This window comes from Terrapene carolina, unplaced genomic scaffold (assembly GCF_002925995.2).
Source record: "Terrapene carolina triunguis isolate 2854851 unplaced genomic scaffold, T_m_triunguis-2.0 Scaffold210, whole genome shotgun sequence".
NCBI lineage: Eukaryota > Metazoa > Chordata > Testudines > Emydidae > Terrapene > Terrapene triunguis.
The window spans coordinates 53,610,630-53,636,478 of record NW_020664561.1 but is presented as its reverse complement, the minus strand read 5'-3'; the positions used below and the strand labels follow the sequence as shown (position 1 = coordinate 53,636,478).

Here is a 25,849-nt window from a genome sequence, read left to right as displayed (position 1 = left end):
TTTTCTCCTCATCTTTCATTTCCCAGCCCCCCCCCCTTCCCCGCCCATTGTCTGGTTCTCTGCCATGAAACTTTTCTCCATATGGGCCTGACCCAAAGCCCACTGATGTTCCATTGAAATATCCTATTGACTTCAGTGAGTTTTGGATCAGGCCACATATTATCAAACATTTCCACCTCCTCCTCTTCTTCCTCCTCCTCCTCCTCTGTGTGACAGAGTTCCTTGGGGAACAAGAGATGAACCTAAGTTTCCCACTCTCCTTAAAGAGAAGCTGTGGGGAAGGACTATAAATCATCTGCTTGGAAGAGAGCCTATAGAAAGGCAAAATGCCGTTGTGCTACATTTTTCCTCTTATATTAATTTCCTTTGTTTCCTGGTTATAAACATTGTGCTTGAGAAATCAAAACATTAAAATGACTATAGACTATTTTCACCATCACATCTGACTGAAGTGCAAAGAGTTAATGTTAATGGTGACCTGAAAAAGGGTTTTGTCTGTAGTCATTTTAATGTTATGATTCTTATTTACTAGAACAATTCTTTAATGTTGGAGTTGCAGTAGCTACATTTTGGGTCTAAACTGACCTGGAGGTCTCTGTGCAACTCTCTCTCTCTTTCAGATGACTGAGCAGTCTCTAATGCAGTCGTCTTACAATTACTTCAGAGTGAAATGGATGACACAAAATTAGACTTCTGAATATTCACCCACATTTAGAACCAAACATGAACAAAAAAAATTCCAAAACGTTTTGATAAATGTTTTTTCACATCTGGTATCCTGTCACAATGATAAACAAAAGTGCCGGGAATCTCACAGGAAATCCTGAATTCCTGTGATTTTGCAGCCTTGGCAGGTATGGATAGTTCAGATAAAGATCTGAACCAGAAACCAAACTTGTTAGAAGACAATGATGGAGGATATTGAGTGTGCTGGCATCACCTGGGAAGAAGAACCACAACTAGTGAGTGACTGTAATCAGTGGAGGAACTGGACTACCCGATGTGTCAGAGACACAGGAGGAGCTAAGATCTAAGGTAAGGGAAGGCAGCCCATCACTGCCTAGTAAGCCATGGTTAAAGTCCCAAACAAGGTGATGTCTATTGATTATAACACTTCAATCCTCTTTAATATCTTTTATCCACATTGGGCATTTGGGACCTGATCTAGAATCTATTGAAGTCATTGGGAGTCTTTCTACTGTCTTCATTTGGCTTTGGATCAGGCCCTTGACGGACAGTTTCTCCCATAGGTCAGTCTGTAGAGCATGGGTTTCTGCCAGCAGATTGTCCAGAGAACATGTTGTTGCAGATTTAGTCTTTATAAAATTTGAAATGCTACCCTATAGTTAAGGTCATATGGTATATTGTAACTTAGAATACACTCTGAGAGCTCGGGGTGGGGTGGGGTGGGGTGGTTGGTTTTGTTTTGAATTATTATTATTATTATTTGGCTCCCAGGGAACATATATTTTTCCATAGGAATTTTTCTTTAAAAGCTCATTTTACCTGCTTTGTGCTGTTTTGCAAAAGGTTGTGTTCATTCCTCATCCTCAAGCCTCTCTGAGGAAGGTCATGTCTGCTATTGAGTTGGAAAGATAAGACAGCCAGGGGCCAGCTGTCAGCTGCCCTGATGGTAGATGATGAGACAAATTGCTTTCTGGCCCTTGATGGGATTCTTCCTTGGTACTTTAATAATAAATTATAAAAAAAAGTAAAGTAAAAGCAGGCCAAATATTAAAGATTTTTTCTTTAATAAGCAGCTATTTTAAGCTTGATAGTCACAGATTCCAAGGCCATTCCAGCAGAGGGACCATTGTGATCATCTAGACCGACCTCCTGCATAGCACAAGCCTAGAACTTCCCCCAAGTCATTCCTAGAGCATATCATGGTGGATAGGGCAAGGGGCTGAGATTCAAGAGAGCTGGGTTCTACTCCCAGCTCTGTCACTGACATGCTGTATGACCCTACCACAAGTCACTTCCCTTCCCTGTGCCTCAGTCTCCCTCCCTCACACACTTTGTCTTCTCTATTTAGCTTGTAAGCACTTTGGGGCAGGGATTGTCTTTTATTCTGTATTTGTACAGCATTTAGCACAATCTATCATCAATCTTAATTGGGGCCTCCGGGTGTTTCTCTAATACAGATAATAAATTGGGTAACTCTGTAGTCAGGTAGAAGAGAGAGCGTCTGGGAATTAAGAGACCTGCGTTCTAGTCCTGACTTTTCTACCAATCTTGTGTGTGACCTTTGGCAGGTAACTTAACAGCCCCAACTCACCCATCTGAAAAGTGGGGATAATAATAGTTAACTACCTTTCGAAAAGTGCCTTTGGAGCATGAACTATGTATGCACAGAGTATCATCATCATTTAATATTAAAAGAAACCTTGTTTCATTTCCTTGGCTATGTCATAAAGTACTTGAGGTAACAATCCTACCGTGGCAGGCAATTAACTGGATGGGACCCAATAGATTTCTTCCATCTCTAACTTACATTTTCACTGTACTGTTTCAACAACATAATTTCCATTTATTTCTTTTTCCTATTACAACTTTTCTATATAGTTAACTCACCTGTGAAGGGAACGATCTTCATAATTTTACACCTACCCTTTTGCAGCATCAGCAGGAATCTGAACTGTTCTTAATAGGATCACAGTGTTTCCTCTTTACTTCTTTGCCCTCATTTAGTGTAAAAGGCTGACGAAAATCTATTATTTAATAACATTTGTTCCTGTTGAAGGACCAAGACGCTGGACACTTGACTTCTGTAAAAATGCAATGACAGCATTTCTACAAACACTGGGTCAGCTCTTCCACTGGTGTAAATGCACATAGTTCCATTCAAGGCAACAGAGCTATGTTAATTCACATCTGTTGGGAATCTACTCCATTGTTTTTGCAGCTCCTAAATCAGGACCCCCACATTTTCTGTATTTTTGTGAGGTTGGTCATGAAATCCATCCAAGGCCATAGTGAAAAGCAGAAGTCAGATATGGCAGTTCTCTACCCATTTCATTAGTTACTTTGCAGCCCTTTTTTCAACAAAGGATGTTGATTCTGCTCAGACCATCTGAACAGAGAGGTTGTCTGAGAATCGGCAAGGGGAAAGTAGGAAACCAAACATTTTAAAAAGTCAACGTAATGCTCAGAAAAGCTGTCCTGGTATAAAAATCTATAGGTTATTTTCAAAGTAGTGCAGGGGATTTCACCACACACCGTCAATTACAGATGCGTGGTCGAGTTCCTTGTGCTAATTTGAAAATCTGGATTATAGTAAACATGCGACATGGATAGCAGCAGTACAACCTTGTCCTTAATGTCCCATCAATATCCCTAGAGCTTGTGTTCTAGACAGAGTGAAAGAGCGGTTCAGTGCTTGGCCTCTTTGCTGACAGCATGGGTGACAAGTGTGATGGCTGCTTTTATGATGTGGACATTAATCAATGTGAAACTGGACTGCTACAACGCAAGTCACCAACCAGTGGATGGTGACTTTTTGCCAGGACCAGCTGCAGCTGGGTTTGAAGTGACAATAAAGGTATCTTCCCATATTCCACTCTTTTTTATTACTCAAACTTAATACAATTTACTTTATTATTACTTCCTCATTTGGCAAAGATTGAGAGCATGTGCAACACCTCCCACTGGAAGGGCAACTCTAGGGGTAAGAACATATCAGATGGCTGAAGGGGAGGTAGTTGTATAAATTTATGGAGAGAAATCCTGAAGTCATTATTCAGGGACAAATTCCCTGCTGGGGTAACTCTGCTGGCTTTGATGGAATTACAACAGCAGAGAATTTGGCCCTCAGTTTTCACTCAAATGCCCAAGGAAGCCATGGACCAAGTGAAACCTGATGCTCACGCATTCCCCTGAGTGTCTGCAGACCCAGACCTGGGAGACATGGAAGTGGGTGGGGAATGCTGCTTTGTGGCATACTCCCCAGTTCCACAGGAGCTGCTCACTGGGGGCCCTGTTGGGTTAGGGTTCTGTGGAATTGGAGGGGCCAGGCTACGGAAGGAGAGGTGGAATGGAGGAGTGAAAGCCAGAGGAAGTTAATACAGGAAGGGCATATATGGACTCATACTGGCTTGCCCCATTACGCTGTGGGATCCCCACTTAGGGAGGTTCCCAAAGGCAACTATGCAGAGGGAGCCCCTGGAAGCAGGCTCCTGTTAGAGGGACCAGGGGGATAGAGAAACTGTAGATAGAGGCAGCAAAACAGAAGCCCTTTGCCTCTTGCAGCTCTCAGGGGTTATAAGGCAACATGCATGTCAACTACAGAGTCCTTAAAGGGCGCAGCATGTGATTTGTCCTCGCCTACAGTTGCAATTAAACCAAGCTCAGCTTCACCTATGGTTAATCTCTATTTTACAGTTGTGCAAACTCTGGCTCAGAGAGGTGGAGAATTTGCCCAAGGTCACCAAGCAAGCCAGTAGCAGAGCCAGGAAGAGAGACCATTAGTCCTTCTCCTTTGGGAAAAGTCTCTCTCTCTCTCTCAAGACTGCAACAAGACAATCACAATACCTTGGAAGAGGATGAAACTTTATAGTGGTTTTATTATTAACAAAGTACAGACACAAGCTCCATAACGGGCCACAATTTAGCTGAATGTGACCGTTGTACGTAAGGCAATGAAACATATCCAAATATATTACGTGTAGCCACTCAGAGTTCTACACCAAAATATATGGACAGACAGATAGGGAAGCGACACAAGTCAGAACATACAGAGATCAGTTGAGCACCTGGAAGAAAAATGTCGGGTTTGCCTAACTGACTTTGGGGCTAGGCACAGTTAGCTGAAGATAACCATGTGCAGTTTGTCACAAAGTTATCAAAACTATTTAAAAATTCAATTGTTGGTGGCATGTTGTCAGAAGTCTGAAGTAAATGGACTCAAGAGACCAGAGAAAAACTCTTTGCCTTAGTATTTCTCTCTCTTTTAAAGTTTTCGACAAACTCTGTTTAGGTCTCGTCTAGGGCTTGTATAGTCTTTCGTTTGGAACTGAAATTCTTTTTAAAGCTCCATCACATTAATCAAAATTATCATGTTTTTTACATTTATATACAGCCTTTCCCCCTGAAGGATACCCAAACACTTTCCAAATCTAAACTATGCTGTGCACACTGTACAGTGGGCTGATTTCATTCATCTCTGATTCTTTTATTTTAATACCAGGATGGACCATTATGATCATTTAGTCCGACCATAAGGTTTAAATACTGCCCATCACCGTAGAATCTGAGTACACTGTACCTGACCTCCTGCAAAACACAATATTTCACCCAGTGATTCCTGAATCTAGCCCAACTTGTGGTTGAACTAGAGCACATCAGTAAGACAGACATCCAATCTTGATTGAAAAACTCTAAAGGATAAATTGACTCTGAAATGCAGCCACCTCTGAGGTGAAATATACCCTTTGCTTAGCAGCTCACAGCAGTACCACACAACAGTAAGTTAGGAAGTGAGGAATACTGTATTCAGTTGAAACTGGAGGGATCCTTTAAGTAGGAGGAACATAAGGTACCTAATGTGAAATGTGATTGGGAAAGTGGGATTAATCACCACTACTCTTGCCAAGAAGTGCCACAGGATCTTTAAAGACAAGAGCCTCAGATTTATATCCCAACCAAAAGACCACACTTCCTATGGCATAGGTCCCTCACACACCAGGCTGGGGTATTGACTCAAAGAAAATAGTCCCACCTAACTGAGTCACCAACACAATTTCCTGCACTAATTGTAAGTAAAGGGTGACAGTGCTGATAACTATCTACACCAATCTCCATCCGGTGATGCCAAGTTCTTTCTACCTGTATCTACTGCCTGTGTAAAGTTAAACAAACATACATACATGCCGCCCTTGGGCCACCTGCAGCTTGTTGCCATTTTCTTATAGGCCTATCATTAGCAACTCCTTGGAAATCAATGTCTGGATAGCAAGGCAAGTGATCTGTCTGAGGAACATCTCCCCTGGGAAAAGAGCCAAGACGCTAGGGTGACCAGATAGCAAGTGTAAAAAATCGGGACAGGGGGTGGAGGGTAATAGCTGCCTATATAAGAAAAAGCCCCCAAAATCGGGACTGTCCCTATAAAATCGGGACATCTGGTCACCCTACAGGACGCTGCCCCTTCTCAGTGGCCCTAGTCTCTTCCTGAAGGATTTTCCCACTCCTGCTGTCAAATAGCAAACGTGCAGGATGCTGTGGACTTTCTGAAACTTTATTACTTCTTTCCAATGCTTCGAGAGTCCCATTGAAGCCTGCTGAGACGCAGCCACCTAGGTTTAAGAGGGACAGAACAATGACATACAGCACTGCATTCTTGATACATCATCAGTGCATACAGTTATGTTCTCCTTAAAAAACAATCTTATGGGCCTGCCCACTGATCTCCTGGTATTGTTTTATAAGGCCTGGAAGGTTGCAGTTGCATCCGAATCTCTCTCCCCACTCCCAGTCTACAAGTGGCTGCATGCTCAGCTCTGCTTTCTCTTCAAATTGTATAAATCTTTCACCCCTTACTAAAGATTTCTGTGGAGAGGAACATTTATGAGTTTCTGCGTGGCCACAGTGAAACAGAATGAAAGTAGTGACTTCTGTTGCTCTAGAGAGAACCCTTCCTAGCTAATATTTAAACTGACAAGGACAGGCTTAAGAATAGTCTACACTAGAAAAGTATAGGTATACCAGGAAACCCTGGTAGTGTAGAGAAAGCTTCTACCTAGCAAAAATGTACTTTGCCTTCACAGTTCCTGGATGAAATAAGCTATACTGGCAAAAGCACTTTTTTGCTGGTATAGGGCTTTTGCCAGAATAAAAATGTCAAAAAATCACACCCCTAACCGACATCATTATAGCAGCAAAAGTTTCTAATGTAGACCTGTCATTAGAAAGAAATCCAGTCTAAGCTAGCGGTTACCATGCTAGGCTTTGAGGACTGGGGAGTTTAAACTGTTGGGAGGAAAGCAAGGGACCTGTCAACCTTTGTCAGGATCCTGAAGCCCTGTTATCCCCTTGTTTTAGTTTCTTGTGAGTTTGGATCCATATAACCATGGAGGGATCCTGCAGCATCAGCTCAGGTGACAGTCTCAGCTCCCAGAAAAGTCGAAGAGGGTTGTTGTGGGTCAGGACTGAGGAGCACCAGCATAGATTGAAGCACATTCATCCATTGGGCTATCAGTCTCTGCCTTTTATAAATGTTCACTCAAAACAAAAAGCAGGGGGGGAGAGGGGGAGAGTAATCCTGGAGGAGTTAAAAAGAATAACTTGACCACAGGGTGTCACTCTTGACCCACATTTGGGTCAGCATACAACCTTGTCTATGGCAGCAGGAAATTTGTTTCGTTGCAGATTTGTAATAAGCCTTACATTCACTCTTACACTAAATACTGGCTGGCACAGATAATTGTATGCATTTAACCCCCCAAATATACTGTGTGCTGCTTTCTTAATGTCACTGGTAGAGCTCTCTAATATGGGCACTAAAGCTAGCTAAAGAAAAGGGTGTCCTGATCTCGGTAGCTTTCTAACTTTCAGAAAAAAAGAAAAGATGGTGGTTCAGAAAAAAAGAAAAGATGGTGGTTCAGAAAAAACATTCCACTCAGAGCCACATTCATGTTTGCGGTACACTGTGGCTGCTCCTTCTTGACTTAATTATATGTGATCTTTATCCTGTGGAACATCTGGATCAGCAGCCTTCAAGAAACTCCACAATTGAAACTAACACCTGGGAGAATGTAAGACGGAAGGAGGAAAGGAAGTTACTGTAGGCATGGGATACAGCTGGTTTAAGGTTAAGTAAGAGCAGTCACTTTGGTCTGTGTTTCAGTTATGTAAAAGAAGGGAGAAAAAAGACTATAGAATATATTTTCCATTCACCCCTGCAATTTTAAAAAAAACATTTTGGTTTAATATAAAATTAATCGTCAAAGCCAGATTCCAAGAATTTCCTGGTGCTACTACAACTTCCTGTTTGTTCCTTTCAGGTGCTCTGTGTTCCGTGTATGTTAATCTGTGCAAGACTCTACAGTATGTTCTCCCATGGCAAGGAGTTTGATAGGTCTCTAGAGTTGGATCAGGTAGTTTAAGTGCTGATGGAGGGCCTGGATCAGCGTTCACGTCGCACTCCCCATCAGCACCTGCCCCAGGTCAGGGAAGCTAACGATCCAAACACAGGACCAAATTTGGTGATGAATCCTGGTCATGTGACACCCGAGGCACGTTGCGCAAACACTAAGAAGAAGGAGTGCTGACAATGCTCTGCTTTCAAGTGCTAGTGCCCCTCAGAAACCGTTTTCTGATGAAGTAGGAGCTGGTTTTTAGTTCCACTTTCAAACAAACCAAAAAATAACAGCATCATTTCTTGCATCAAGTTCTGGTGTGGGCTTGTCAAATTCTGCTACAGTCTTAACTAAACTTTTCCTACATTCAGCCAACTCTCGAAACTGCACTGTGTATTTCAGAGTCTTAGGTAAGTAAAAGGCATGATCTTTGCTGCACTTGTGTGCCGGGGTCGGGAACGGGACCTGCTACTCACCTGCTCTCCCCATACAAGCAGCAGGGCAGGACGTCTGCTTGGTGCTAAACACAATGCTTGGCTAGGGAGCAGGCTTCTACATGGGCTCACACAGGGATATGATCTACTAGTTACGAGTCTGACTACCCAGCAGGCTAGTGGGAATGCTGCGGTCAGCAGCATGCAGGCTAAGGAGCAGGCTGCTCTTTTTCAAAGCATCAGCAAAATGTGACCTAGTGTGTGTCCTCTCTGGCAAGAGCCCTGAAGCAGAGGACACGTTTGCAAGAATCTCTGCTCCCCTGGCAGTGCTGGTTGGGACGGGATTTGTCCCTATGTGTATAGTGTACGATTCAGGTGACTATCATTTACATCACATGAGTTCTTCACTGCAGTCATCCGTCAATTATGCTTTGAAGCATTCCACAAGGTGCTGAGCGCATACATTGAGAGCAGGGGCACTATCTACCTTGGAAGGAACACATCGCCTGGCAGGACCAGACCCTTCGCTTCGAAAAAGGCACTGCCCAAAGTCGTATTTAAAATCAATCTTACCTGCCCTTGACTCTACAATTTCTACAGTCAGTTCATTCTTCTGCTCCAGAACAGCATTTTAAGGCACGCTCAGTATTATTTTTAACACTTCATGGTTTTCCTCCAGGCCATCATCTTTAATGTGGATGTTCCAAGACTTTATGGAAACACCTGCAATGTGTAAAAGCAAATGAACGAATCTCAGTAACGCTGGAAAACGGCTTTTATGCAGCATGACAAAAAAAAAAAAAAAAGCCATCATGTAACTACACCAAAACCTTATCTAAATAAAGATCAAAGTAAGCAGCAAAACCAAATTTTAATTGTAGAAGTGAGGACTGGAGAGATAGCGCAGTGTCAGTAATACCCTAAAATAGGAAGTTCTCATTGTACTAATTCATTTATAGGACCATCTACCTTTGACACAGCAAATTTGCATCACAGAATCTTTTCTACCTGGACATAAAGGCACTTGGAAATAGCCTCACTTCAACCATCACTGATGTAGCTCCACAGCTGCTGATTCTAAGCATAGACAAGGGCAAGCAGAGGTTTGTACCAACTGAGCTGATCAGGGTTTACTCCTGCTTGAACCTCTCTCTAAAGTAAACTAAAAGCACAGTTGCAGTGGTTTATGATATTGCCGATGCTCCTATAAACATAGTACAGGAAACACTGCAAATTCTTTACTGTGGGTAATATCATTGAGTTTCAGAAGCGGCTGGACTGGTTTAAAAAGTGGCCAGTATATGTGGATAAGTGTCAGTATCCATAAGTTCATTTGGGTAACAACTAGAAAGCATTCTCAATCAGACCCATCTAGTAGAGGGAAAAGCAGCTGCAGAGGTGACAGGGAACTAACACTAAAAAATGAACTAACAAACCACATCTTGCAACTGTTAGCTCCAGTTCCATCCTGTCTAAGTTACTTTTCCATTGATGATAACTTCCACACTCACAGCAGTACCAGCTGATAAAAGGTAGAATCTGTTAGTCTTTAAGGTGCCACCGGACTCCTTGTTGTTTTTGTGGATACAGACTAACACGGCTACCCCCGGGTAGAGTGCAACAGTTTGGCAAATTTCCATAGAAGACCTTTTCTAGTGCTACCTATTAAGAAGCAAAAGCAGCAGTGCATGCAATCTCATATGCACTCCAAAGCCTCTTCTTTGTTTCACATTACCTCTTTCACATCCTTGAGACACCTGCTTCATGCTGCATCTTCATCGCTTAGAACGGTTAAGTCCAGAAAGTCACTGCTACCACTGTGGTGTAGCAATCAAGTGCTATTACCTTGAATGCCATTATGGTCTTTATTAAGCCTTTGTAACCAAATTCTTAGCCTAACTGTTTTCACAGAAATACAGAGCACACTGGATATTTACCTGTATGAAGATTTAATAGAATTCCGTCCCCCGCCGCAGATTTAGCTTTACCCAATTTTGCTTTTACAAAGCTGCAGGAAACACAGCATGAAAGACAACGGGCCAGATTCCAATCATGCAAACTGATGTAAAATGGAGTGATTCCACTGGAATCAATAGTTCCTCTTGATTTACACCAAAGTAACAAAGATCAGAAACTGGCCCTGTATCTAGAGCCACAGTTTACTTCAGACAGCAATAAACTACTTGTACATGGTTTAAAGAGCTAATGGGGGGACAGGGCTGTTTACTATAGACAATTGCTTTGAGATTTAACATTTAGTAGCCTGAAATTAGCAGTGGCTCTTGACTGCAGAAAGTACACCTGGGCTATGAGTGCTGAGTGCAGCTGGTGTTACAGGCCTGCATTCGGCTGCAGAGAAGATGAGAGGTTTGGGGAAATGATTCACACACATTGCATATTAGACAAGGTCTAGCACAAGTACTAATCTGGCTGTACGATGAGTGGTGAGAGAGACTTGATTTGTACTCCAGAGGAAGGTTTATTCCCATCCAGATCCCCAAATCAGGAAAGTATGTACTTATGTCTCATTAAAATCGATGAGATTTAAGCATATGCTTACGTGCTTTCCTGAATCTGAGCCCTGCAGCAGAATGTGCACCACAAACATCTAATAATCGGAGAGGAATAAAAAAGAGGAAAAATACTCAAACTGGAGTGAAATTTACTAAAGCAAACACCACAAATTCATTTAAAAATTATGCTCAGCTTTGCTGAATTCCTTGAGGTTATATTATTGGACAAAACATTTGGACCGTTTTATAAACTATCAACAAATAACTGTAAGTAAATCAAAAGGAAAGTGTTTTCTCTCTCATTTTTTGGCACAGCATAGTGGGAAATTCTGATATTTCACCCTGAATTGGGACAAAAAGTTAAAATATCAAAATTTTCACAGAGCAAAAAGTTGCAAAAATTTTCAGTGCAGAAATGCTGAACGGTCGATTGAAACGAAACATTGCAATATTCCCGAAGCAAAATATTTGCTTTTGGTTTGTTGAACCAAATCTAAACATCTGATGTCAAGAGTATGCTCAGCTCTTCAGGTGGGCAGGGTAGCTTGTGGGTCACCTTGCAGTGCTTATCCTTAGTATTAAAAACACAGGCAAAAAATCCTCACCATTTTAATTTGTAGAGCCATTACTTGTATATTAAAAATGTTCTCACAGAAATAATCTTTAACCTTCTTGTTTGCTCTGTCAGGACAGGCAGAGGGTGGGAGATGGTTAGCAGGGAAGCACGTAATCTGTGAAGTCCATGTGAAGAGAAGGGGAAGTTACAGCAGGAGAATCAGCTCTTTCATTATACGCTCAGTGCATTCAAGTGGTAATTATCGCCCCTCCTAGACAGCCATAAAAGCAAGAAAAGGAGCAAAGAGGCCAGAACAACAGTGGTGGGTGAATATAGAGGCATCAGCACCAACAGAAGTCCCTAGTGAACTGGCTTGGCAGTGGTTAGAAAGTGAAATAAATCCCAAGCACCAGCCAACATAGACCATGGAAGATGGTCAGCACCACTCATAGGAAAGCCTTTATGTGTGATGTTCTCCTCCCAAGTGTACAGTAGCAGAAATAATACTTAGTATTTCAATTGTGCGTCCATCCAAAAAATGAATAAATTAATTCCCACAACACCTCTGTGAGACTGACGGTCTCCATTTTACACATTGGGTACCGAGAGCTTTTGAAGATCTGGGTCTGTATATCTACAGTTGGGCACCCAAACATTGAGATTCCCAATGGAGGACACTTTTGGAAATTTGGGTCCCACTGGCCTAAAGAGAAAGGATGGTCTTGTGGTTAAGGCATTGGTATTCCTAGAATTATAGAGGCCTGGGTTCTATTCCCTTCTCTACCACAGACTTCCTTTATGAACTTGAGCAAATCACTCTGTTCCTTGTGGTTGTTTGTATTTTTACAGACATTTCCCGATCTAAAAGCGTGATGATACCTGCATTAAGGATTGTGAGGTGCTCAGACACTGCAGTGATGGAGTCCGTATACCCACTTAGAATATTCCTCTCTCTATCTTTTTTCCAGCACCTGGCCACTACTGAGAAAGGGAATGCTTGTGCATAGGGCTAAGTGTGAATAAATCTGAAATCTTTATCCAGTTCTGCACAAACATCAAGGGTAGCTTTTGGGCAAGTCATTTTTGTCTATCTAAATGCTTATGACCTCTGTCACTGTAGTAGCAGAGCACCTCACAATCTTTAATATATTTATCCTCACACTTTCAGGTAGGAAAGTAGTATCCCTATTTCTACAGAGGAGGAACAGAGCGACTGCTGTTTGGGCCGCTGGTGGATATGAAAGTCGCGTAGGAAAAGCTAAAAAAACTGACCTAGCCAAAGTAGTCGGAGTGTCACAGAGGGGAAAGATGGCCTCATCGCTGCACTGGATTTTTCTCTCTAGTTATACTGCTGCCATGCAGCTGGGTATTTGTGTGGAGATGCTATTAGAAGAGGCAATGAGGGCACCCACATGGGAACAGCTGCTCTAAGAAGCCACTTGAAAAACAATCAGTCACCAGAGTGGGTGAAACATCTGTGGTTCTGCTGCTACAAGCCTCTCTCAACACAATATCAGTGCTGCAGGGGAAAGGGCAGATAGAAGCAGCCCCGCCAACACAGTAGCTCAGTGACAGGTCCAAACAACATGCGTGGTCCACTCCTCACTACAAGGGTCACAGAACCAAACAAGTACACCTGGCAGCATTACGGGCATGGCTTCATAAAGGCAGTTTGCTGACATGATATTACAACTCACGGCTGAAGGGACACTTACAGAGGATAACCAAGCATGGCTGAAACCACCCTTCAGCCTGCATCCTAAAGGAAAAAATGATCAAAGGCTGGCAGTGCACTTTCACCTCTCATGTAGGCAGAGAGAGGGTGAGAGGCGCAGCACAGAACTTGTAGCCCGAGGGGAGGGGAGGATAGCGCCACTTTAAAGTGATCCTGGGCTGCTCTGAGAGCTGGAGAGGAGGACCCCGGAATAATTTAGACCCCCTTAGGAGACTCCCAGGGCTGCCCTACACAGCACCATCCAGAATCTTCACACCACTACTTGCAGCAGCCCCATCTTCATCACACAACCTCCTGCCCCTACACCAGGGCTTGCAAAGGAAGCCTCAAAAGGCATCCCCAGTGTGCACCCAGGCAAACCTCCCACAGCTGGAACCAGGGCTTTTAGGGCCCTTTTATATTGTGTAAAGGGTCCTGAGCAAGGCTGAAGCATTCCATGGGGATTTACAAAATATTCACACTACACAATTCCAAAGGGGCTAATCCCAAATGTTCTAGAGTGAAAACTGCCCCGTGGGCTAGTTAAATACACAAATAGGATAATTTGCTGCCATCTTCTTATAATGTGCCCATGAGCATCTATTAATGAATCCGTAATGAAGCGTCTCTGAAAACCCATCTGACCCTCCTGCCACATTTCTGACTTCTGCTTTTTCCTCCATCGGGATCGTCACCACTGTGAGTGGGACAAGTGTCATCAAGGACATTGATACCATTGTGTTTGATCTTAAGAATGCAGATGGCAAACAGCCTTCCTGTCTACCAGCTCCTCCCTGAGGTAATGACCAGGTAGAATTCTATCTTTTGAACTCCAGACACACTCTTTCAACTTTGCAATGACTTGGACAAGTTGCAGAAGTTGGACGGGAAGGAGTCTAAGCTGCAGCAGGCACGGTTTTAGTTGGGATGTAAAGAAAAGCCTGTGTGTCAGCATCTTGAGATATGTTGGAGAGGAACAGAGAGAAACACATGTATGTATATGCTAGTAACAAGATTTTAATATTGCTTGGGCTAGTGTCACTTTCCTAAAGGTTTTTTATTCAAACACTGACGTATGGAGACTCTCCTGATCCTATCAAAACAAAATCTACCTCCAGACTAGGATCTGAGGGCAGTCATCCTATCTTACTGGGGAAGAAGGAAGAAATACAGAAAGAGCCTTCTTCTGTTGAGGATTGCAGACTTAAAATGAGACAGTATATAAAAAACAAGACATAAATAAAAATAATCAGTGATTTAAAGTGACTCAATTTTAGGACAATCAACTTCACACTGCTTAAAAGGGTATGATTCTCAGAGAAGGTTGGCATTAAGTCGGGCACCCAAAAGCTAAGGCTCCCAAATGTGTAGCTATAATTGCTGTTTTTTTGCTGCTTCCCAGCAGATAAGGGAAAGGGTTGATCGGTTTAAGATCTGCTATATGAAAGAAAAAATGATTGTAGCCAGTTTATGAAACTCTACTTAATACATTCAAGATGAAAGAAATGAAATGAATGCTGTACCGGGATCAAACTGCACTAAACTTGCCATACTGTGAGTGAAGTCTAAGCCAACTCTAGCTGAAACCTCTTGGACCTTAAAAACAAAACAAGACACCAATAAACTGCATTAGACACAGCAACCAGGAATTTTGGATTCATTTTGTCAGCAAGTGTTAATGGCAACAAAAATGCAGTCTGTAGGGATCCATCCATAGAAACAGGGCTCATATCCTACCAACAAATAATGGCTCTGCGCTCTGTCCTGTCCTTACCACCTTAATGGCAACAGTCCCAACATTTTCACAGACACGATAGCAAGTTTCCACCAGTTCAACTCTGGACCATTTCATTTCAAGTCTGAAAAGAAATTAGATCTTAAAATATTCCTTATTGCTACAGCACATGCAGCACAGAAATGTGGCTTATAGCCACCATTGTTTCCTGCTCCTAGCTGGGTTCAGGGGAGCTCAATACAGCTGTGGATCGAGCCCTGGGGCTAACATCCTCTGCACCACGCAGTTATTGGACAAAGTAACCTACCATACTAACCCTGCACAACTGTAAATAGTACATCCAGCATGTTTCAGGCTAGACAGAATCTGCAGATTTAACTGTATCCCATAATTTGACATACTTGACCCCTCAACGTCCAATGTTTTACTTATGTTCAGTATCCAGGCATTCTTCATTTTCTTCCCCATCACATATTCATCAGCTGCTATACCAAAAAAAAAGTGCAGATTTAAAGTCTTCCTGTAACATTTCACTTCTTCTGTGACTTAATAATAAAAAGAGCACTGAATAGAAAGGCCAGAGTTCAGTTTCTGAGCTCTATTACCATTTGCAAACTGCATTGTCCCATAGTTCCTCACTTGAAATACAGCCTATGATGCAATTTTATGCTATCTCAGGAGCCATAAAACTGTACATCGCTAGAGGAATTTAAAATCATTGTTCTACACCAGGGCAGAAATCTTAAAAATAGAAATATAAAAGATAAAAAGGGAGGGTTAAAGGGAAAGTTCTGGATTATACTATGTATAGACATTTTCTTTCTTGAAAAGCCTCCTTTTTAAAACAGACATTTGATTTGGTTTTAGAAGTGAAATGGTGCATTATTTTTATGATGATTTTTGTTTAAATTCTCCAAGCTTCCAAAAAATATAAAACAGTGTTTGGGAAGATAAAAAACCAAACAAAACAGTATGGACTGTGGACCCCCAGGTAGCACCAGGATCAAGGAACCACAAAAGTGGCTGAGAACTGTTTATCAGTTACTTCAGGGAGTTATTCCCAACTTACACTGATGTAGCCAAGGTCAAAATCAGGCCCGGATTCTTACTGAATGTTTTATTTTTCCATCAAGTATTAGATCTGGCCAGGGAGCAGACAACAGAACCTTCAAACTCCACCTAAAACCATGTTAGATTCTGAAAATGTGCCTGAAATTTAAAATAAATCCTTTCTGTGGGGATAAAATTTCACCTCAGAAAAGCTATAAGCACCTTGATATTTTAAAAGGGACACACACTGCTATTTGTGAAGATCACATACTCCCCTCCTTAGACAGATTATACCACTCTCTCCCCTCCCTCCCGAGTGAATATACTCAACTGGACTCTGACACTTACACTTCTGGAACCATTGTATTTCCTGCCACGTCGGATACTTGAAATTCAAAGCTATCTGAAGTCACTTCAGTGGAGGGATTTATGATGTACCGGATGATCTGCTGGTTTAAATCATTCTGGGTAAAAGTACTGCGTACATAACTACCTGCAATAGACAATGTACCATCATAACAGAGCTCAAATTTTCCAATTCATTATGGTCACTGCTGTATTTTTTATTATTAATGTGTCTTGAAAAATAAGATGTTTAGCTAAGACTACTAATTCTTTGAAACTCAAATCATTTAAGCTGTCTAAGCTTATTCAGGATAATTATTTCTATCCATTATCCATCATGCTAAAAATGACAGCTCTGGGACAAGGAGGCTTTTCAAGCAAATGTTTTAAGACAGTGTTTTAGGTTGCAGGCACTGGCAAATGTTAATTAAATTAGATAAACAGTGACTCAGAGTAGCTGCACTATACTAGAAAAGAAAGATGGAGATGGAGGGGGGAAGCAATTTAATATCTTAAAACCTATTAAATTTTTGGAAACAAGAATCTATCCCTTAGACATTTATCTTGCCTAAATTCAGGTGTTATCAGAGCATAATGGGACATTTGGTTGGGTATTTTTCATAATCATTGAGAGCTCAATAGTGAGCCAAGCAGTGCATCTGTGCAGGGGACTAAGGAGGTATAAAAAAGCTCTCCTTATCTCCCTATACAACCTACCTGCATCATGAGACAATGCAAGTAAAGCGGCAGAGCAGTCACCACTGGGCTGTTACTTCCCATCTCTTGCAGCTGGGTGGGCAAAGGTGGAGAGTGGGAGGAGCCTTGACTCCATCCCCCACAATGCACCAGCAAGAGCAGCTGTGCTGGTTTGCAGGGGGGAAATAATCTCCACTGAGAAAAGGTTGGGCACATACTCCATAGAGGAATCAAGGGGGCAGTTGGGACCCAATTTTGATTCTCAGAGCATAACTGCACTGCCCCTTACTTAGGTTGGATGGCAGAGTTCAGCCTCTAAAACATAAAACACTTCAACCTAATAAATAGTAATGGTGAGGCTAAACATTGCTGAATTCAAGAATCAGGCAGACACCCCAAATTTTGGATCTTAACCAGGTTAATGAAGTCTCTTCTCAGTCTCCAAAGCTATGCTGGAAATTCCAGAAGAACAGGTTGTTTCACAGGATTTCCAGAACTTTCTACTTCTGATTCCAGCTGGATCCTGGTAAAGTAGACGGACACAAAAATTAATCCAAACCTGATTTCTGAACCTAAAAGTTAGTTGCAGAGTGTAATTTCAGAGAAGAGGAGAGAGTTCTTATTCTTTCCAAAAGGGGTTTGTCCATTCCTTATGAAACGATAGGCCAAATTCACCTCTGCGATAAAATGGCAAAACTCTATTATCTTCGATGGAGTTGCATCTGCTTATGCTAGCTCTGAAGTTTGCTAGCTCTGAAGTTTGCCTTGTGACCTTATTCTTCAAGTACTTCTATTTTCAGCTTTCATCAAACATTATCAGAGGCCAGAGCTGAAACATTTAGAAGCTGTTCTAAGTTCTAAAATCCACATAATGTGGGTGGCATCTTCCTCCATTTGGTGCACCTCACCTAACATCCCCTCTGAAGAGGGGACAGACTGGAGTGACCTCATGGAAACTGGACTGGTGGGCACCAAGCCGCTACGTGTCTCCCCTCCAGAAGATTTGGTGCTGTGGGTAAGGAGTTGGCCAGAATTGTTCATTGGGTGCTTTGGCATTTATCACACTAAATCAGGATTCAATTTGGGTTGAGAGTTGGGCAGAAATTTTTCTATCCATCCACCCAAGATATTTCTAAGGTGCTTATCACCATAGTATATTACAATATCTCATCATTGCTCTTATTTAAACCCATGCAATTCACCCATCCATATTTATATAAAGTCATAAATGAATACGGCACTTGACAGAATACAGAGGTGCCAAACAGCTCCATTTATTTCAGATGGAACTACACCAATTTACACCAGCTGATGATCTGGCTATATTCCTTTGAGCAATTTACTTATAACATCTTGCGCAAGCAATCTTAATTCTGGCATTTCCAAATGTTTGAGTGCTTAACTTTGTAACCTCAATAATCTACTTTTAACATACAATTTTGTGTGTGTGATTTCCTAGGTTTTTAGAAAAGCAAAATGAAAAAACAAACTCTATCACATGGCATCGTATTGACACTCACAGGGATCATCAGCACACAGACCTCTGTGTCTTGAGCGAATGGAGTAACTGATAGCAGTGGAACGTTGTCATCTTCTGAGTGGACCAGCCCTAGTGGGGACCAAGGCACACTCTTTGCCAGGGGGTTTCACAGACCTTTGCTGACAACACAGGAATAGTGAGACTCGGGGATCTTGGGTCCCATTCCAGGCCCTGGAGGGGAATATACTCTGTGGGCACAGACTCTTCTGCCTGTTTCCCCCAAGCTTGATCTCCTCTTCTGCTCCACTCCCTCCAAACTTTCCTTGTCCCAGTCCCATTCTCTTCACCTATCCAGTCCATCTCCACAACTCAGAGTTCTTATCTCAGTCTCCTTGCCGAGTCAGCCCTAATCTCCCCCACCCCAATTCTTTGCCCCAAGTCTCCTTGTCCAGCCAGGCCCATTTCCCCCCCATCTCAGCTCCTCATCCGATCTGTCTTTCTCCCCCTACCACTGGTTCCTAGTCCCAGTCTCCCTTCCTCCCCCCAGCTCCTCATCCAACCTCAAAGTTCCCCTTAAATTCCCAATCACCCCTCACAAAATTCCTCACAAGCTCCTACTCATAGTTTCTCCTTCATGGTTCCAAGTCCCAGGCACCCTCCTCCACAGCTCCCAGGCCCAGCCTCCCTGCCCAACCAGGCCCAACCTGCCTTCCCATCCTGGCCCAGTATCCTTGCCTAACCAGTCCAAGTCTCCCCACTCAAACTTCCTTATCCTAATCTACTCCTTTCCCTGCCCTGGTCTAGCCTTTGTCCCATCTGCATTTGAGTCAGACAGCTTCCTTCTCCATGCTGCATGGGCATCAGCAGAGGGGTCACTGAGAGCAGGGATCTCTCAGTTCTGGTGCTCAGCCTCACTCAACCCAGAGCAGCAATTACAGGGAGAGTCTGGCTTTGAACCTGTAGTGCTGGACTGGGGCATGTTTAGTCACTCTGTGGTAGGGTGACCAGATAGCAAGTGTGAAAAATCGGGACAGGGGGTGGGAGGTAATAGGAACCCATATAAAAAAAAGCCCCAAATATCGGGACTGTCCCAATAAAATTGGGACATCTGGTCATCCTACTGCGGGGATGGTGCATGCACAGTTCAGTCAGCAAAATGAACTGAGAGAGGATGGAGTATGCTCAGTGAGGATGGAATCAGAGATTTTTGCTGCTAAAATCAAAGAAATCTATTGAGCATGTGCAAACTGCAATTTTTCAGGGGCTTATAATTGAGCCAAATTTGGTCAGATTTTCATGCAGATGACAAAAGGCACATCCCTGACACACAGGCCACTCCCAAATTTCAAGTCACTCCTCCAAAGCATGGGGACACTAGAGCTGTTCAAAGTAGGGTGACCAGATGTCCCGATTTTATAGGGACAGTCCCAATTTTGGGGTCTTTTTCTTATATAGGTTCCTATTACCCCCACCCCCTTTTTCACACTTGCTGTCTGGTCACCCTAGTTCAAAGAAAAGGTCACCAGAATTTTTTAACATGGGCACAACAATGGATTTTTCTCTGGCCTGATTCTCAGAATGGCTGAACCGTTTTGACTGAAACTTTCCAAAAATATCAGCCTTAGGCAGATGCCCAGCATGGAAAATTTCAGGCAAATTGTTAAAGTTTGGCAAAGTCATAAACAACTGAAAACAGGGTGTTATAATGCAAAGCAACTTTAATATTAGGTGGTACTACCCACTTATTGTGTTGTATTGCAGCCTCTGCCAGTTTGAGGGCTTCAGAGCTGCAGCTTCCAGCAGCTCCCACAGACAGCAGCACAGAAGTAAATACCTGCCAATGGGCCAGCCTGTGTTGCCTGTGCTGGAGGAGACACAACAAGGAATTTTATTAGCATGTTGGGGTGACCATCAGCAGGCTCCAAAGAGCCTGGACCAGGCTAGCGGTATGAGGTTCCGTCTGGAGGACTGTGTGGCCAGGGGGAGAGAGACTGAGGGGAAGAGGCTGGTTGTTGCTCTCCACTGCTGGAGCAGAAGCAGCCATTTTGACTCTCCCACTCAGACAGCCTGGGACCTATCCAGAGCTCTCCCCCGTTCCACCACAGAGAGCCTGAGCCCCAAGAAGCTATGGTACATTAAAATTAGTGAAGCCTGTAGGCTCCTTCTGCAGCAGGACCCAGGAGCCAACCAGGGCTTGACACTGCCTGGGACACCAACAAGCTGGAAGAAGAGCCGCTGGCTGCATGGGGAGGGATACCAGCCCCAAGCCTCGGCTCCAGTCCCACTGTCCAGATCAGACCTGTGGGGAGGCTTTGGGAAGGGATGGGTTCTGCCCACTATTATACTGATATCACGGAGGGCTTTTAGTTGTTGTCATGGGATTGGTGGGCGCCTTATGTCATCATCTCTTTGTCCTTTACATGCTTCCCCTCCCACCCCCATTGGGTCCATTGGTAATGTGTGTGGTGGGGAGGTCAGAGTTCCTGTGGAGAAAGAAGGGGGTCCACCACTTTTGGGGATCAGGGGTGCCCAAGAACATAGGGAGAACATCTACAATATTTTAAATGGCCATACAGTAGATTGGCAGCAAAATTTGAAAAAAAAAAGTGTTTTGGGAGCTTTAGTTACATTCCAGGAAGTCCAGTGTCTTGGTCTTTACTTGGGTCTACTAAAGTCAAAGTCATATTACCCTCCATCCTTCTTTTCATGTGTCGCCTACCCTAACAAATGCCCTTCCTGAGCTGGTCTGTAAGGTCCACTACATCTCATCATTCAGATCCCTTCATTGTCCCCACTTCTGTCACACCTACAAGTCATAAGTCAACAGTGATATTTATCTCTCTCTTTGTATTTATGATATAAACAAAATTTCTTTACTCCACTGAGCTCTGCACTAGCCCCTGCTGAGTAACCACAGCATTTTATTGAGGGTCCCTCTTCCTTCCTCCTCCAGCAATATCTCCTTGCTTGCGTCATGCCTGAAATAAGGTCCAGTCCTGCAAAGAAGTGCTTAATGTTAAGAAGTCCCATTGTCTTCAGTGGGACTGCTCACCCACATAAAATTAAACATGTGAATAAATACTTGCAGGATCAGGGCCTTTGATAATACGGTCTTCAGGGCAGGGACCAGAGCTTCTGATTGCTATTGTAAGGCATCTATAACACACTGGAGTACTGTAAAATAATAAATATTGAAATAACAGTACCAGATTACTCCCATTCCAAATACTGTTTGATTTATCCATTGCGAATCCCTCCAGCTAAGAGTTCACATGCAAATCAAATACCTGTTTTTGAGTTTTCCAGATACCCAAAGAAAGGAGGCCGCTGAACTTTGAAGGTGAGATCTTCATCTTTGTTGTCAACATCTGTGGCTTTCAAATTGCAAGCCGTAATCAGAATTCCAAGCCTGCCATCTTTCAGGTTCTGTATGGTGGTCAGACTTTCTTTCACTTGGAGTGTTGGAGAGATTTTGTCATGTTGCTTGACCTGTTGTGCATTGTATGTGGGATGAGGGAAGGAGAGGAGAAATTGTACAGTGTTTATAAAATCTTCATGTGGTGATTTAAAGAGGATTCTTAAAAACACTATGTCCAATCATTTTTTATTTATATGTTTTTAAAAGTCAACTAGAAGCACAGTATCCTGCTGTGTCCCCTGGTTTTCCCCATCACTTCACTACAGAGCTGATCATTATTCATAATAAAAGGCAGAGTTAGCACTTTTCATAAACTTCAAAGCCCTTTAATGTCATCCATCCCACTCCATGTCCACATCGAGAGAGGACCCAGCATCATACTCCCCGCTTGTTCCTTTCCCTGTGGAATCTTTTTGGTGGAAGCTCTGTGTAGCTTGGGTTCCCTGGACCTGGGGGTAGTGAAGCAGGAGAGCCAGCTGGGCGCCTCCAAATTGTCTCCCTGCTAGCCTCATGGGGAAGCTACGGCAAGTGAAAGCAGCTAAAGATTGTACAGTAACTCCTCACTTAACGTTGACAAAGAGTCCTGTGGCACCTTATAGACCAGTGCCGTAACGAGGGTGAGGCGAGTGAGGCACTTGCCTCGGGCGCGGAAGGTGAGAGGCGCAGAAAGTCTCTGCTTCAGCGGCAATTCGGCGGCATTGCCGCCGGCAAGGGAGAGGGGCGGCACATCCGGCTCTTTGGCGGAAATTCGGTGGCAGGTCCCTCAGTCCCTCTCGGAGGGAAGGACCTGCTGCCAAATTGCCACCGAAGAGCCGGACGTGCCGCCCCGTCCCTTGCCTCGGGCACAAAAATCCCTAGTTACGGCTCTGTTATAGACTAACAGATGTATTGGAGCATAAGCTTTTGTGGGTGAATACCCACTTTATCAGATGAATGACGAACATAATGTTGTAGTTATGTTCCTGAAAAATGCGACTTTATGCAAAACGATGTTAAGTGAATCCAATTTCCTCATAAGAATTAAGGAAAATGGGGGGTTTAGGTTCCAGGGAGTATTTTTTTGCCAGACAAAAGACATTATATACATATACAGTATAAGTTTTAAACAATTTTAAACAAACAGTTTAATATTGTACACAGCAATGAATGATTGTGAAGCTTGGTTGAGATGGTGGAGTATGAGAGGGTGGAATATTTCCAAGGAAATGCCTTGCTGCTAAATGATGAACTAGCACTCGGCTGAGCCCTCAAGGGTTACTACGCTGTTGTTAATGTAGCCTCACACTCTACAAGGCAGCATGAACTGAGGCAGGAGGGAGGAAACACAATAGATGCAGGGCAGTAGCTGCAAACACTTCCCTGCAAAAACTGAACATGATGATGAGCCCATGCTATCCAGCTGGAGCGCACCACTCCCTCCTCCTGACAGCACATGCATGGCTGCACAGGTGCTGACTTTCCAAAGTGCTGGGGGGTGCGTGCATGAATGAGAGAGATGTGCATTGCCCCTTTAAGTACACTGACCCCACTTCAAGCATGTTGCCCTTTTAAGCAGAGCAGCCAGTTTAGACAGGAAGCAACAGCTTCCAGCAAGCTCCCTCCTTTCTGTCCCTGAGCCCTGACCCCCTCCTCTGCTTTGTGGAGAGGGGCTACGGGGGGAGGGAAGGGGGTAGGAGCAGGGGGACATCCTGATATCAGCACCCCTCTCCCCCACTCCGCCAGCAAGCAGGAAGCTCCCGGGAGCAGCTCCAAGGCAGAGGGCAGGGCAGGAGCAGCACGGCAGTGGGGGAAGGGACAGCTGAACTGCTGCTGGGCAGCTGCCAAGCCACATACCTTACAGGGAATTTAGGGGAGCTGATGGGGGGGTTGGCCCCCCTGGTTCTAATCCCCACAAGGAGGGGCTGCTCTTCCAGAGAATGCTGCAAGCTGCCAGACGACGTTATAAGGGAGCATTGTGCAACTTTAAACGAGCTTGTTCCCTAATAGATCAGCAAGGTAACCACGAAACAACATTAACTGGGACAACGTTAAGTGGGGAGTTACTCTATTCACTTACACTAGCTTCCCCCACTGTGCTGTGCATGGAGACAGCCGTGGTTGGGCTAGTCCCTAGAAGCACAGATTCAGCAGAGGTCTGTGTAACTCAATGTGGTCCCCCTCTAATGGTCGGTGGGCCTTGGCTACAACCTTGGCTAACAGAGCTGGGCCATTTAACTCAGGCAGCAGAGGCATATGCAATTAGATCCAGAGTTCCCAGGCTCCATCCCAGCTACCGATGATCCACTCAGGGGCACAGCAGCGGTCAATGGGACAAGAAGGCAAAAGACAGCTGTATCTCTCTTCAGTGTACTATATATGCATTCATCCTTTGCCTCTGGAAAGTAATCCTGGTGTTGCTTCCTTAATTCTGGTGCCTCAATGAGTAACAAGGAAAACTGATTCTTGCAACAACTGTGAAGAAGGGATGAGAGCAGAGCAGCAAACTACAGTGTAGAAAGGAGGAAGAAAGCCACAGAATTTAAATCAAGAAATGTTCAGCTATTCTAACTCCTGTAAATTTCGGGTTGTGTTCTTTCAAGCATGCAGCTAATTGGTAGTTTCGTTCTGAAAAAAGTCTAGAGAAGGAAAATGCTGGTATTTCAATCCCCTGTAGTGTACAGTCCCTAAAAAAGGAACAAAGCTGCCCACGCAGTCTGTGTCACTGTAATTCAGCCAAGTGCTGAGTTTTATACCATTGAGATACTGATCTATCAAAACTTTCTTCACCTGTTCTGATAAGGTGTACATCCCAAAGGAGTGCAAATTCATGCCACTGTCCAACTAATTAGTTGCTTCACTGACTGCATTCTGCAATTCTTAAGTGATGGTTCCCCACATGACATCTTATGACAACTGATAAGTAAACTAGGCCATGAGTTTAAGAAATATGCAATTTGGGCGCTACTTCCTATTAACTCTTTATATACCATTTTTTTATTTTTGTGAACTAAATATGAAACAATCTGGATGAAAACATGTCTGCCAAGTGACTATTTAAGACACCAACTAGAAATAAGAAAGCATCCTAACAATAGGTATTGAAGAGGCAATCAGGGAGATACGTTCTGAAAAGTAAGACAAAACCTTTATTATAATGTCTAGGTGTAAAAGGCATATTTTTAAAATTTCTGGCACAAGCCTATCCAATAATTCATGAGATATTGAGTTAGGATTTTAAAACAACAACAACAAACAAATAGAAAAGCTAAAATCACAATAAATATAACCTGAGATTTAAATGGGTGAATATCTCTCGAGGTTCGAAGGCATTTCAACAGCAACAAGCCTCAGCATCACAGTGGTTAAATGTCGTTTAAGATTTGACTGTGTTTGGTCTGGGATTCGCTCTCACTTGAGAGCTGGTCAAACCAATCTTTCCAAAACACTGACTTCTGAACTTTTGCCAGAGGTGCCTCTCTCTGGTGACTGTGAAGGCTGATTTACCAGACATGTTAAACCTGTCAGTTCTGAATAAGCAGTTAAGTATGCACACACAGTAAGGAGTACGTTTAAAGGTACAGTGTTTTATTTTGCAAGCAAGCTACAGAATTTGAATTTATACCAGAAGGTTTACAAACCTTTAGCTGGAGATTTTGGGCCAGATTCTCACTGAACTGGAATAAATTCCAGTAAGCAGGGCCGGCTCCAGGCACCAGCTTAACAAGCAGGTGCTTGGGGCGGCCAAGGGAGAGGGGCGGCACCTGCGGCAATTCGGGGGCGGCAGGTCCCTCACTCCCTCTAGGAGCGAAAGACCTGCCGCTGAACTGCCACCACCGATTGTGGCTTTTTTTTTTTTT

At 43.4% G+C, this 25,849-nt stretch overlaps 1 protein-coding gene and 1 pseudogene across 1 annotated transcript in view; one reads left to right on the top strand and one right to left on the bottom strand.

Annotated features, from left to right (window-relative positions):
• Positions 1-6,120: 6,120 nt before the first annotated feature.
• LOC112115971 (FRAS1-related extracellular matrix protein 1-like) overlaps positions 6,121-25,849 on the bottom strand; it is a 92,609-nt gene continuing 72,880 nt past the window's right edge. Inside the window, 6 exon segments of the mRNA XM_029912329.1 lie at positions 6,121-6,290; positions 9,080-9,229; positions 14,813-14,890; positions 15,024-15,148; positions 16,423-16,567; positions 21,883-22,084. Of these exon segments, the coding sequence (XP_029768189.1) occupies positions 6,121-6,290; positions 9,080-9,229; positions 14,813-14,890; positions 15,024-15,148; positions 16,423-16,567; positions 21,883-22,084 (870 nt within the window).
• LOC112115988 lies at positions 6,490-6,573 on the top strand (annotated as a pseudogene).